This window comes from Pelobates fuscus, chromosome 3 (assembly GCF_036172605.1).
Source record: "Pelobates fuscus isolate aPelFus1 chromosome 3, aPelFus1.pri, whole genome shotgun sequence".
Lineage (NCBI taxonomy): Eukaryota > Metazoa > Chordata > Amphibia > Anura > Pelobatidae > Pelobates > Pelobates fuscus.
In genome coordinates this window covers 365,486,545-365,501,790 of record NC_086319.1, presented here as the reverse complement: position 1 = coordinate 365,501,790, position 15,246 = coordinate 365,486,545, and the positions used below count along the sequence as shown (strand labels likewise).

General features: G+C 41.6%; 1 protein-coding gene across 1 annotated transcript in view; it reads left to right on the top strand.

The window, feature by feature from the left end:
• The first annotated feature begins 3,913 nt into the window (after positions 1–3,913).
• Positions 3,914–15,246, top strand: part of CSPG4 (chondroitin sulfate proteoglycan 4) — a 90,487-nt gene continuing 79,154 nt past the window's right edge. The window contains exon 1 of the mRNA XM_063449329.1: positions 3,914–4,000. Within this exon, the coding sequence (XP_063305399.1) occupies positions 3,931–4,000 (70 nt within the window). The 5' untranslated portion in view covers positions 3,914–3,930. The remainder of the gene's footprint in view (positions 4,001–15,246) is intronic.

Sequence of the window (15,246 nt, the reverse complement as noted above, 5' to 3'; positions counted from 1 at the left end):
AATTGCCCTGCAACAATGGAGGATATTTATCAAAGTGTTCTGAAAAGTAACAGTTAAATTCTGTAATTATTTTGATTGCATTTAATAAAGTGTTCTAAAAATTCAGTTATCTTTATAGTAAATTCTGCCAGATTTTAAAGAAATATCTATTTTGAAAGACCACCAAATTAAGAGTTGCAGAATGAAAGAGATGTGAAACAGGATACTTTTTTTGTCTGAAAAGTGGTGGGAGATTCATAAATCTCTTGTATTGCTGAAAAAAATGGCTCAAATTAAAAAATAACAGGGAAAAAAATAAGGAACAGATGAGAAAATACAACAGATTTAATAAATTGCTCCAAAAAGTAACCAAAAATTAGAAGTAAAAGTGTCGGCAACACTAAATATTCACCTATATATTGACTTGTTTGTGTTGTCATTGTGTTGATCATATTTGTTAAAGAGCTCTAAAATTAAAGGATCACTATAGGGTCCGGAACACACATGTATTTCTGACCCTATAGTTTTAAAACCACCATCTAGCCCCCCTGGTCCCCACTTACTCAGATAAATATAGCAAAATCCTACCTTTATTCCAGACTGCTGCTGTTGGCTCTGCCCCTGATCTGCCTGCTTGGCTGACATCATCAGAAACCAATCACAATGCTGTCAAGGAGGTAGATCAGGTGCAGAGACAGCACAAGCCAAACACAGCCCTGGCCAATCAGCATCGCTTCATAGAGATGCATTGAATCAATGCATCTCTATGGGGAAAGTTCAGTGTCTCCTTGCAGAAGGTGGAGACACTGAATGACATTCACATTGTGCAGCACTGCCCCAGGAAGCACCTCTTGCAGCCATCTGAGGATTGTCCAGTGGAGGTCTCCCTAGGCTTTAACGGTAACACTGCCGTTTCTCTGAAAATACAGTGTTTACTGCAAAAAGCCTGAAGGTAATGACCATATTTAGCAGAACAAATACAACAAGCTGTAGTTGTTCTGTTGACTATAGTGTCTTTTTAATAAACAAAGTGACAGTTTCTTTTTTTTTTTTTTCAATCTTTTTTTTATTGAGGCATAAAATTTACGGGTACAGAATAGAAAAGGGAGACAATAAAAAGTCATACAGGATGGGTTATCACAGTTCAGTATACATCATCTCCAAAAATTGTCGGCCTCTTTTTTTTTCTTTTTACATAAAGTGTATGAAAGGCTTTGTGTAGCTTTACGCGCCTGCTCGCTTAGTGTCGGGGTATGTCTTGTAGGCGGGATTAAGGCACCTCAATATGTGAGTGTGTTGAGCGTGGGACCTTAGTTAGGTGAGCTCAGGTAGGTGTGTATGTCGTAGCTGGGTGTGGTGGACTAAGTTGCTAGGTAGTGAGCGATAAGTTTCAAGCTGCGTTACGCACTCTGGGTGTAGTGGGGGGGTGACAGTGGCTTAATACGTAGTATTCGAAGGCTTACGGAGCCAAAAAAAAAGAAAATAAAAACACAAATAACACAAATAAAAACATAAACCAACAGCAACAGTTTTGGAAATTACAAACGTGGAACTAGTCAGGTATGTCTCTTGTTATGTGCAACAGGTAAAGGGCGTGTGGGCCCAGCTTTGCTGCTGCTTCAGGTTGGTAGGGCTGTGGATTTCGGAGCCTCTTTTCTAGGAACGAAAGGGGTGATCTCCGCAACAGTCCATTTTGGACGGATCTGTTGCTGTGTTGTTAGCGCTGGAAGGCCGAGTGCCTGCAGGAAGGCTGGTATATCAGATGCGTGGGATAGCTTATATGTTTCGCCCGCCTTTTCTGCCTGTAGTCATCGTGGGCCCCATTTGTAGGGGATAGCTTGGTCCCGAAGTAGCTGGGTGACCTGGCGAAAGGACTTCCTCCACATCATGGTGTGCCTGGAGAAGTCTTTATAGAACGTCAGTTGTGCCCCTTCAAACTCCACCGTGGGGGAGCCTCTTAGCCCCCATAATCATGCCCCTGTCAGAGTCCCGTATAAATGTAATCAGTACGTCACCGGTTCCTTCGCGCGGTGTGGAGGCCGCCCTGGTGAGTCTGAAACAAGAGTCTATTGTTATCAACTTTGCTTGTCGTGGTGTAAGCAATGTGGCTATAAGCCGTCGGCTAAAGTGCGGCAATTCCGTGCTGGTGAGTGTCTCCGGCACTCCGCGGACCCGCAGGTTTCTTGCTTTGTACCGGTCCTCCATTCCAGCCAGTTGGGCTTGTTGGTCCGCGTATTGCTTGCGGAGTAAGCTCAGCGCCGCATCCGTGGCACTTTGAGCTAGCTTAGTGTCCCCCAGGCCCACCTCCACGTTTGTCACTTTATTGGTGAGTGTGGCTATTTCTGCCCTTACCAGCACCATGTCCGCTTAGAACATGGCCTGAATGTCCTTCACCAGTGCTTTGATATCAGCCTTGGTGGCTGGTGCAGCGTCCCCCATGTCCATGGGTCTCTGCGGCAGTTGTGGTGCGCGGGTCAGCGGTGCAGGCTCTGCAAGGTAACTATCCTCGTCCAAGGATTGTGAGGCATAGATCTCGGGCACCATCTTGGAGTCTGCAGGCCGCAACGCGGCTCGGAGAAATTCCCCTATATATCCTGATCCCGTGCCCGGATCTGCTCTCTGCTTCTTGCTTTTCTTCCCCATACCGTCGGTGAGCTGTGAGCCGGATTAGGGGTCCGGTGGGTGCGGGGATTATGCCTCCGGGCAAGTTAATAGAGTGTGCCGCACGGAGCTGTCTGAAAATGCGGCCGGTTAGCTCGGGTGCTGGCTCCGCCCCCCGACAGTTTCTTTATAGTATATTCCATCAGATTTTTCATAAATTTCCGTTTCATAAGACCACCAAACTTAGAGTGTCAGAAAAAAAGACAAATCAAACAGAATACTGTTGTTTTAAGAAAAAAAAGTTTCTGAAAAAATTGCTAAATGCATTGGATGCAGACAATAATGGTACATATTCAAAAATAGGGTTATGGCGCATAAGCAACAGAAGAAAAATCTTACAGATTTAATAAATTGCGTCAAATATTTGGCAGCACAATGGGTTTATCAATTTTTCTTCCACTTTTTTTTCGGACAGAAATATGGCAGAATTTTTCATTTTCATTTTGTCAGACTTTTAAAATGGAAATTTCTGTGAATATTGGCAGAATTTACTATGAAGAAAAACATCACTTTTTAGATCACTGTTAGAGCTCTCTTATGATTAAAATAATGACGGAACTTAAGCGCCGCTTTTTAAAAACACTTTGATAAATATCCCCTTATCTCATTAGTCCTGGACTAATGGCCCCTTACCTTGGATCCATGACTTCAATTTTACAAGCGGTCTATCAGATTGTACTTTTGACTACAGACTTTCTCCTGAAATCTCTTTTTTTTTTTAAATGCCAGGGAGATGCCCGATCTCCCAGGTGTAATTTGTGCCATCCCATAGAATGCAGAGAAATCTCTGTTTTCCTGACATTAACGGAATATGGCGCAAAATAATGTCCTACCCTCTGGGCCTTAAATCTATGCAAGAAAAAAAAATATTTTAACAAGAGAAGTCTTGGTAGCCAAATGGCTGGGAGAAAACTATCATTACTACTGCAAGCTGTACCCCAGCATCACATATGTGGTTCCCAAGTATAAAACAGAACAATGTATCAATGCATGCACCAGAACATCTATTACATCAGTGATACATTTGGAAATCTCATATAGTGATTTGAAAAATACACACTCGGCTATTTGTGAGTTTTCCAAAAAAAATACTGTGGCTCTCTGCCAGGACAAAACACACAGCTACCCCTGTAAAGAGTCCCAACTACTACAACACAATCCAGAAAGTTGTCAGACCTCAGTTAGTTGCGCAGCATGCAGAGTAGGGGTTAAGCAGACAGGGTGGGACCCCAGTGTAATGTGAGTCCCTCTCACTCTATCAGTGAGTCTGCAGTGAGCAGTAGCTGAGAGATGGCTGGGAGACACTGGCTGGTCCTGCTGCTGAGTCTGGGGGGAGTCCTGCAAGACATGGCAACCCAAGGTAAGGGGGAGAGGATGGGTGCAGGGGGAGAGACATCATGAGAATTGCTGGGGGGTGGGGGGGATAAACTGAAAGTTCTAACTAAATCTGGGCTCAGCATGCAGAATTGCTCACTATACACAGTGACAGACACAACTCTTTCATACTTTCTCCAATGAGTTTCAATATGTTTCTGGATCCCAGATTCTGTTCGATACACTTATATAGATATATCTTATTCTTTTGCAAAATTCACACTGGCTTTTCAATTAGATATCCACTCTGATCGAGTTATATAGTAAGATAACATGCTCACTCATTCATTCAGTAAGAATAGATGGCCACACATTACAATGATAAAATCCTCACTGTGAGGCAGTCATTCAATATGATAAGTACAGCGCTACGGAATTTGCTGGCGCTATATAAATAATGAAATAAAAAAGTTGCCCACTCATTCAGTAACATAAGATGTTCACTATGATGCTGTCATTCAGTATTTGCACAATTGTCTCTCACTCTAAACCTGCTATTCAGTAAGATACACAGCTATCTCTCACTCTGATCCTGCCATTCAGTAGGATACACAGCTATCTCTCACTCTGATCCTGCCATTCAGTAGGATACACAGCTATCTCTCACTCTGATCCTGCCATTCTATAAGATTCACAGCTATCTCTCACTCTGACCCTGCCATTCTATAAGATTCACAGCTATCTCTCACTCTGACCCTGCCATTCTATAACATATACAGCTATATCTCACTCTGACCCTGCCATTCTATAAGATTCACAGCTATCTCTCACTCTGACCCTGCCTATAAGATTCACAGCTATCTCTCACTCGGATCCTGCCATTCTATAAGATTCACAGCTATCTCTCACTCGGATCCTGCCATTCTATAAGATTCACAGCTATCTCTCACTCTGACCCTGCCATTCTATAAGATACACAGCTATCTCTCACTCTGATCCTGCCATTCTATAACATATACAGCTATCTCTCACTCTGACCCTGCCATTCTATAAGATTCACAGCTATCTCTCACTAGGATCCTGCCATTCTATAACATACACAGCTATCTCTCACTGACCCTGCCATTCAGTAGGATACACAGCTATCTAGCACTCTGACCCTGCCATTCAGTAGGATACACAGCTATCTCTCACTCTGACTCTGCCATTCTATAACATATACAGCTATCTCTCACTCTGACCCTGCCATTCTATAAGATTCACAGCTATCTCTCACTCTGACCCTGCCATTCTATAACATATACAGCTATCTCTCACTGACCCTGCCATTCAGTAGGATACACAGCTATCTCTCACTCTGATTCTGCCATTCTATAACATATACAGCTATATCTCACTCTGACGCTGCCATTCTATAACATATACAGCTATCTCTCACTGACCCTGCCATTCAGTAGGATACACAGCTATCTCTCACTCTGATTCTGCCATTCTATAACATATACAGCTATCTCTCACTCTGACGCTGCCATTCTATAACATATACAGCTATCTCTCACTGACCCTGCCATTCAGTAGGATACACAGCTATCTCTCACTCTGATTCTGCCATTCTATAACATATACAGCTATCTCTCACTCTGACCCTGCCATTCTATAACATATACAGCTATCTCTCACTCTGACCCTGCCATTCAGTAGGATACACAGCTATCTCTCACTCTGACCCTGCCATTCAGTAGGATACACAGCTATCTCTCACTCTGACTCTGCCATTCTATAACATACACAGCTATCTCGCACTCTGACCCTGCCATTAATAATGCACAGCTAACTGTCACTGGTATCCTGCCATTTAATAAGATACAGAGCTATCTCTCACTATGATTTTTCCATTTAAGATAGCACAGCTTACTCTCACTCAGATCCTGAGATTCAGTAAGATACACAGCTATCTCTCACTCCGATCCTGACATTAATGATGCACATCTATGAGGCACTCAGCCCTCTCTGTATAACACAGAGCTGTCAAGTATTCCATTCTGTAACAGCTGTCAGTCTATTCCTCTCTGTATAAGACACAGAGCTGTCAGTCCATTTCCCTCTGTATATGACACACAGAGCTGTCAGTCTATTCCTCTCTGTAAAAGACACAGAGCTGTCAGTCCTTTCCCCTCTGTATAAGACACAGAGCTGTCAGTCCATTCCTCTCTGTATAAGACACAGAGCTGTCAGTCCATTTCTCTCTGTATATGACACACAGAGCTGTCAGTCTATTCCTCTCTGTATAAGACACAGAGCTGTCAGTCCTTTCCCCTCTGTATAAGACACAGAGCTGTCAGTCCTTTCCCCTCTGTATAAGACACAAAGCTGTCAGTCCTTTCCCCTCTGTATAAGACACAGAGCTGTCAGTCCTTTCCCCTCTGTATAAGACACAGAGCTGTCAGTCCATTCCCCTCTGTATAAGACACAGAGCTGTCAGTCCTTTCCCCTCTGTATAAGACACAAAGCTGCCTGTCAGTGTACTAATTTTGTCACATATTTGACAGACTGGTCCTGTCTACACAGGATTCTCAGATATCTGTCACTGATGCTTTTTGTCTTATTATCTCTCATCCTGATTCATGGCTAGACAGACAGCTGACACTCTATTCTCTCTCTCTCTATATATATACACTGAACCAAAACGTATTCCTCTCTGTCTCCAGGGGACACACAGGGCTGTCTCTTTAATTCCATAAAAAACGTGTGTGTTTTTACTTCCAGGGAGCACACAGTTATTGTATAAACTGTCTCTTGGCTGTCTGCTCCTCTCTCATTATAAGTGAGCTGCTGGAAGCAAATGACCAGACTGTTTCTATGTCTCATATTAACATATAATTATCCCAGCAGAATGTACTAATTCAGCAAATGGCATAGCACTGGGCCATGGAAGATCAATGGGTGTATTCACAAAACTTCAAATTGTAGAGAATTGGCAAAATTTAGTTAGGCTAAAATAGCCAATCTGTGATTACAGCCGAGTGGGGAAATCTTTTCAGATCAACTAATTTTGTCTAGGTTTTGCCATTCAGATTACGATTCACTACAATTTGGAGTTTAGTTTAGTTTCCTGTACTGCTCCCTATAATATACACACTGCCCCCCTCTATTACATACACAGCTGATACTACTGCAAGATATACAGCTCACAGCTATCTGTCACTGAGCATCTTCCCCCTCTATAAGATACACAGCTATCTCTCACTCTGCTCCTCTCTCTATAAGACACACAGCTATCTCTCACTCTGCTCCTCTCTCTATAAGACACACAGCTATCTCTCACTCTGCTCCTCTCTCTATAAGATACACAGCTATCTGTCACTGCTCTTCTATCTTCCAGACACACAGCCATCTGTCACTGCTCCTCTCTCTATATAAAATGCACAGCTTTGCGTCACTGCCCCTCCTATCACTATAAGAGACACAATGCTATCTGTCACTGCATCTCTCTATAAGATACACAGCTATCTGTCACTCTGTTCCTCTCTCTATAAGACACACAGCGATATGTCACTGCTCCTCTCTCTATAAGACACACAGCTATATGTCACTCTGCTCCTCTGTCTATAAGATACACAGCTATCTGTCACTGCTCTTTTCTGAATAAGATACACAGCTATCTGTCACTCTGAGTCTCACACAAAACAAGTTTTTGGGGTTTTTTTTAAATCTGCACCAAACATTTTCATAGTTATATTTCTTACTAAACATTCAGTTACTCCATATATATATATTGAGTAACTGAATGTTTAGTATATATATATATGTATATTTCAGATGTTAGGGTTATGTCTCAGGCATGGTCATAAAACCTCTGCAAGAATGTCATTTAATGCCTTGTTTAATAAGTTAAAGCTTCAGCATTTTGCTAGGTCCATAAAATCAGCGACATGTTAAATTCACAATACTCCGTCCATCTGGAGAGCACATTGACCTGCGTACTGCACTGGGGATTAATAGTGCTAATTCATAAAGCCACACAGTGACACGGAGCTGTAGGAGGTGTGCGGGGGGGTGGGTGATCATCCCCAGCCCATGGCCAGTCTCACTTTTTCCATCTGGGTGTGTTTGGGAGTGAGCGGCACTGACAGAGGGGTCTGTGTTCTTGTGACGCGTCTAACAGCACACCACACGCCTAGCATTAAATGTTCCTCTTATGTAAAATATTTCTCTTGCAAAGTTTGTCTTGGAGGGTGATGGGGAGAAAAATTTGTTTTTGAACATGCTTTACACACCCTATGACTACGCCCAAATGCCAACGCCTTTAGCAGCTCCTTCGACCATCCTATAAGCATTACCTCTGACTGGCATCAGAATGTTTAGACACTATGCCCAATTATAAATAATCCATAATATGAACTCTTAGAGGTTAATCATTAAACCTGTAACTGTGAGGAAAGGACACAGGTATTAGAAATTTTAGGCCAAAATAGTCAAATTTTTGCTAAAAATATTTCAATTCCTTTGTTATTTTCAGACAATGTTTTGTTTAATGAATATATCCCGTAAACCTCCCTTCATTAAAGGAAACTTAGCACATTTTATTATAATTAACTATAGTAAATAAAAAGTAGTATGTTCTAAGGCAGGGGTGCCAAAAAGGTAGATCCCCAGATGTTGTAGAACTACAACTCCCTTGATGCTTTGCATGCCTTTGCATGCCTTTAGAATGACAAAGCATCATGGAAGCTGTAGTTTTAAAACATCTGGGGATCTACCTTTTGGGCACCCCTGTTCTAAGGATCCATGGATCCTGGGATTCAAAAATAGCACACACATATAATCACACAAACCAAAATGATTGCCATCACTTTTCAGATTTTCAGATTTCAGATTCTATATCAGGCAAGCCCCTGACATGACGTTTAAGGGACATTGTAGGCACTGTAACTGCTTCAGTTTATTGAAATGGTTATAGTGTTCAGAGTCCTCTAGTGCTGTCTTTTCATTCAATGTTAAACTGTTTTTAATGTTTTAATGCTAAATGATCTTCCCAATTCCGTAGCCAATTTCCTCTCTTCTGCTCGGACTAATGAGGAAGCATTAGCCTGAGCAGCAAATATTGTCTGTGATTGGCTGATAGTGTCAGCAGACTGCTTGCAGCCTATGAAAGCTTCTAGTGCTAGTATGAATTGGTATGGCTAAGAAAGTATGTAATCTCTGCCTTAGCCATACCTACAGTGGGTGGGGCCAAGGATCTCCTCCACCAATGAATGACCTTCTTTTCATAGAATACACACAGAATTGTCACGAGCCATTCTTGTTGCAGATTGGCTAATGACGTACCCATGACACTACCAGCGGTGGAGTTACACTTCCATCAGCATAATTAAATATCTCTGTATGTGCTGCGTTTAGACTTCAAGTACCATGACCACTTCAGAACATTGATAATTTGCTGACAATGAAACATACAACATACGTGTGCTTATATTTAAATATATATAAATATATATATATATATATATATATATATATATATATATATATATTGTAGCTTTACCCTTCAATATATGTTTTAATGTATCTTCACCAGCATGTAAACTATAGGAAATTCAATTCTACTCAGATTTCTATTTGCTACATTCACACTACATTCAGTTACATTGGAATACACTAGCTTTCCAGATCACAACCTATTATAGAAATACATAGAGAGAAGACGAATGGTGAAGACCAGGGGTAATCAACCTTAAGCACACCAGATGTTGTGGACTACATCTCCTATGATGCTTGTACAGCCATCATGAGAGCAAAGCATGAGGGGGGATGTAGACCACAACATATGGAGTACCTAATACTGTCTAACCCTGGTGAAGAGCATCTCAGATAAGCTGCAGCTTACAGTAGGACAAGTAGAAAACTGAACTCTGGGTTCATGGAGCAACAGAAAAGCTAAAAGTCTGTGTTCTGTTACCAAAACAGCAAAATAAAGGAGTCCTGTACCCACTACATCAGTCTAAAGAGGACCCATTACTATTCTGGAGTTTACACCGTTGAGTAAAACATTGAAAATCAATTAGCACTTGTGTGGACCTTTTTTATTTTTAAGGTGATGCACTGTTTTCTTTAAAAAATCATATTAAAGAGTGATTGACATCCCAATCACATTCATTCCAGGCACAGCCAGACGAGGAGAAACATTGTTTATGGTTCTCCTGCTGTCACTGTGTTTTCTCTATGCAGGTTAACAGGTGTAAACGTCAGAGCTTATAACAATGATTGACAGGGAGCACAGATACATGCGCACAGTTCCAAGACATAGGTAAATACATTGATGTAGATTTTTACATCTAATTCCATAATTCAGATTTTAATTAAATATGGGATATAAGTAAACATAACATTAAAAAAATTCCTGGGAAGTGATAGTACCCCCTGAAGCTGCCACAAAACCAATATGGGTGTTTCCCGATAATTAAAAAGGAGCTAGAATTTATGCCATTGCATAAAGCAGAGCTGCCCAAAAGGTAGACCCCCCAGATGTTTTAAAACTACAACTTACGTGATGCTTTTATTCTTAAGTCATGCAAAGCATCATGAGAGATGTATTTCTATAACATCTGGGGATCTACCTTTTGGGCACCCCTGGAATTAAACATAAAAAAGTAACCTATTAATTACTTTAACAGCAATGGGGGGGTGGCACCGGCAGTTCCCCTTTAAGTGTTTAATTTGATTGATGCATTTAAGAATATTGCGACTTCCAATAATCAAGGCAAAGTAAATTGTACGAATGTCACTCTCGGATCTATTTACCAAAGTCAGAATGTCCCCTTCCAGTTGCATACGGGACCACTGAGACTGCGCTATCTGAACATTGTTCACACTAATAAAAGATTTCCAGATTTTACATTAGTGGCTCCAAATTTTTGCAACATAATTTCACAATTGTGCTACCAAGGGATTTTTTTACAGCTATTTTTTTTATAACTATTTGCCAACTTGCAAACAGTAATCACAATTATTGTCCTCTTGACAAAAGCCAGGAAGGGCTAATTTGCAAATATGTATCCTGCTGGATGTATTCGGTACCAATTTTCTTTAAAAATCAGTGCTGTGTAAATGTCCGAATACTATAATTTCTATATGATCCAGATGCAAAAAGCACTACTTTTTAAATCGACAATGAATGCATCTGGCCAAATGGTGCAGATTTGGTTGGGTTGAACAAATTTAACTGGAAATGGCGTTATAAAAGTGACAATTGTCATTATGGTTGGCATTTGCCAATTTTCACCTAATTTTATTAAAACAAAATGTGGTATTTAGTAAATAGACCCATATGTTTAACATTATACATTTCCTTAATTACATAAATGTGTATATCTCTTTCCATTCCTTTAAAGATCCCATATACATTAACGTTAACACTAGGTATACGCATTTGGGATAATCTCTGATAACTCGTATTTGTGCTTGAACCTGCACACCCAATGGTACAATGCACGCCTATTGTGAATCTAATGGAATAATAGTTACTATAGTTCTTGTGAAAGAGGTTACTTTCTTCATAACTCCCCCATCTGCATCATATTTTACCTCATACCAAAATAACCTATTTCACCCCATTATATACAAGCAGATTTAACATATGTTGTATCCTTGGGCCAGGAATATCATTCATAGAATAAAATATAACTCACTTTCAAGATTTACAAAATTTCACAACATAAAAAGAAACGTGTGACTGCCATCTGTCAACCAGTTACTTATATAAAAGTTCTCCTACACACCATCACTCAGACAAGATAAGCATCGGGTTAAGCCATGCATACAATGTATCTGCTCACATTCTAATACACTGGCTGTAGATAAACCGTGTCATTATAACATTAGTGACATTAATGACCCTCGCTATGCTTCATTAGGTATCCATTGTGTGGTTTTAATGGGAAGAAATTACTTTTCTTAAAGTTTTACTCTAATCACCATGATTATTTCAGTGATTTGAAGTGGTCATGGTTGTAGGAGCCCGAATGTGCAGTGTTTCTGCATCAAACAGCACACATCCAGAGTTATTGTTAATTGTGTGCTAGGGGCTAGTTGCACATGTGACTTAGGCACCTAAGACTACTTGATGTTAATTCCAGGCTACCTAATATCAATTCTGTGCATATTCTGTGTCTGACGTCAGTGCGCACTGCACGCAGCCGGCAGACATAAAATCTTCCTCATTGCAAGCAGAGTGCCTGCAAGGGAAAGATTGCTTACCTATCCCTTCCTCCCTCCCACTGTTCACTATCTCCCGCTGTAAATTGTTTTTTTCGAATTTAAATATGCTGCTTGCAGAGCGTGAGGACGTCCAGTGTCAGATACCAGACCAAAAGTCTATTTTGATTCAGGAAGCGCCTCCAGTGGCTGTCTAGTGGACAGCCACTGGAGGCAGACTTAGTGCTGCAATGTTACATTAAAGGGACACTATAGTCACCAGAACAACTACAGCTTATTGAATTTGTTCTGGTGAGTAGAATCATTACCTTCAGGCTTTTTGCTGTAAACACTGTCTTTTCAGAGAAAATGCAGTGTTTACACTACAGCCTAGTGATAACTTCACTGGCCACTCCTTAGATGGCTGTTAGAGATCCTTCCTGGGTCATGGCTGCCTAAAATGCATCCAAACATTCAGTGTCTCCTCCCTCTGCATGCAGACACTGAACTTTCCTCATAGAGATTTCTTAATTCAATTTATCTCTATGAGGAGATGCTGATTGGCCAGGGCTGTGTTTGAATCATGCTGGCTCTGCCTCTGATCTGCCTCTTTGTCAGTCTCAGACAATCCTATGGGGAAGCATTGTGATTGGATCAGGCTACCACTTCTGCCGATGTCAGAAGGCAGTGGGCAGGTGTAAAGGAAACAGTGACAAAGCAAGCAGCTCCCGACCTACAATACAATTAAGATTTACTATATTTAGGGAGGCATGAGGGGACCAGGGGGGCTAGATGGTGATTTTAACCCAATGGGGTCAGGAATACATGTTTGTGTTCCAGACCCTATAGTGCACCTTTAAAGTTTGTCTGGAATTGCAATGTTTTACATTAGAGCACTAAATTCAATAGGGGCAGTGCACCCAGACCACTTCAATAAGCTGAAGTGGTCTGGGTGCCTATATTGTCCCTTTAAATGGACACTATAGCAATTAAGTAGTCCTGGTGCATTGTTCCCCCTGTTTTAACCTTGCAAGTGAAAACATTGGCGTTCTGCAGGAACAGCAGTGTATATATTGCATGTTTTAAATGCTTCTAGTGACTGTCTCTATCGAGAGGAGCTGAATTAATGGTGGTAACTGCAACCATGGAGTGTAACTCTCATCAATCCTGGGCAGACCAGACTATATATCTTAATTCAGCTCTACTAATAGAAAAAGGCTAGCCTTAAAGCTCATTTTTTTAAATCATGAAATATAGAAGATAGACAGACAGACAGACAGACATATAGATAGATAGATAGATAGATAGTCCCACCACCTGTCCGCTTGATCCAGTACCTTCCCACCTTATCAGATCTCTCTCCCCTTCTCTTGTACCATCCTTAACACACATCCTAAAATGCTCTCTTTCATCTGGTGTTGTCTCTGCTCCCCTTAAGCATGCTACTGTCATACCCACCCTAAAAAAGCCATCCCTAGACCCGTCTTCCCCTTCCAACTCTCGTCCCATATCCCTGATTCCTTTTTCTTCAAAACTTCTAGAAAGACTTGTCTTTACTCGTATGACTCAATTCCTAAATTCCAACTCCCTTCTCAATCCTCTTCAATTTGGCTTTTGCCCTCTCCACTCTACTGAGACTGCTCTTATTAAAGTTACAAATGACCTAATCGCAGCTAATTCCAAAGGTCACAACTCCATACTAATTCTTCTTGACCTCTCTGCTGCATTTGACAGTGTTGATCATGTTCTCCTTCTCCAAACTCTTCAATCCCTCGGTCTCTGTGACATTGATCTCTTGTGGTTCTCCTCCTATCTGTCCCAACATTCGTTTAGTGTCTCCTTTTGCAAAGACACCTCCTCCTCTTGCCTTGTCTCGGTTGGAATCCCCCAAGGATTTATTCTTGGTCCCCTTCTAATCTCTCTTTGTACTTCCTCTCTTGGCAAACTCATTAACTCCTTTGGATTCCGCTACCATCTGTATGCCGACAACACCCAGATATATCTCTCCTTCCCTGATATTTCCCTCGCAGTCCTGCAACGTGTCACTGCTTGCCTTTCTTCGAACTCTGATTGGATCTCCTCCCACTTTCTGAAACTCAGAGACAGACAGACAGACAGACAGATAAATAGATAGAAAGATAGATAGTGCGATGGACCGCCTTCCACCCCGACTGGGTGCCTCCGTCAATCTATGCTCCTAGTGCTCACCGAGAACTCCAAGCACTCCACCAGACACCATCAGCACTGTAGCGCCCTAGCTACCGTAGCTTGGCTGGGGGTCTCGCCGTCCCTTCCCACCCTGGACCAAGCTCCTGGATCCAGCTCTCACTGGGAAGGCCTCTCCTCCAAGAGAGTATAGCTGTAAAGCTCTTATAAGAGCTTGTCATATAGCTTGTATAGCAGGTCCCTACAAACACAAAGACGAGGCTCTATGTTGAGGGTAAAGTAGGACTCAATTTTAATGGTGCCACACTGGCCTTTTATGACAGTTCCCATGCAAGGGGTATGCCCACATGGACGTTGTTAGGAACAGGGACACAAACTTACAAACCTATAATAACAGAGTTACAATGTGTGACACTCCCACATACAATAAGCCTTCCCCTTTACTTAGGAGATTATTGAGTCAAGCTCTTTACTAAATTCAATTATCTCCAAACACAAAAACACGCATTTTTACAAAACCCCAAAATACCATAAAACACATAAAATCCCCATAAACGTTGCATCTACTGAAAACCCTGATCTGGGTGACCAACATATCGAAAAATCACTCAGATCAGTTCAGGGGTTCAGAAATGTTATGGAAGTCATAGTTTTTACCAACCACCGGCATGGTCCCATAGCTGAAAGTGCTAAGTGCCGCTGGAGGACCGACCGGGAACTGCGAAGTTTTCATGCCAAAAATTGTTCCAGGGCATTCGCGGCTAATTCCCCCTGAAGTCTATTTGCGGTTTTGGTCCATGCGAACAAGATGGCCGCCACCTCGTGGTCGTCCATAGGAATTTCTGCCACCCAGATGAGCACTTAGACCACTGCGGTGGAAATTACAAAAATCTATCAATTAAGCTTAACAAGCTCCAGGGTGGTCTCTGGTTC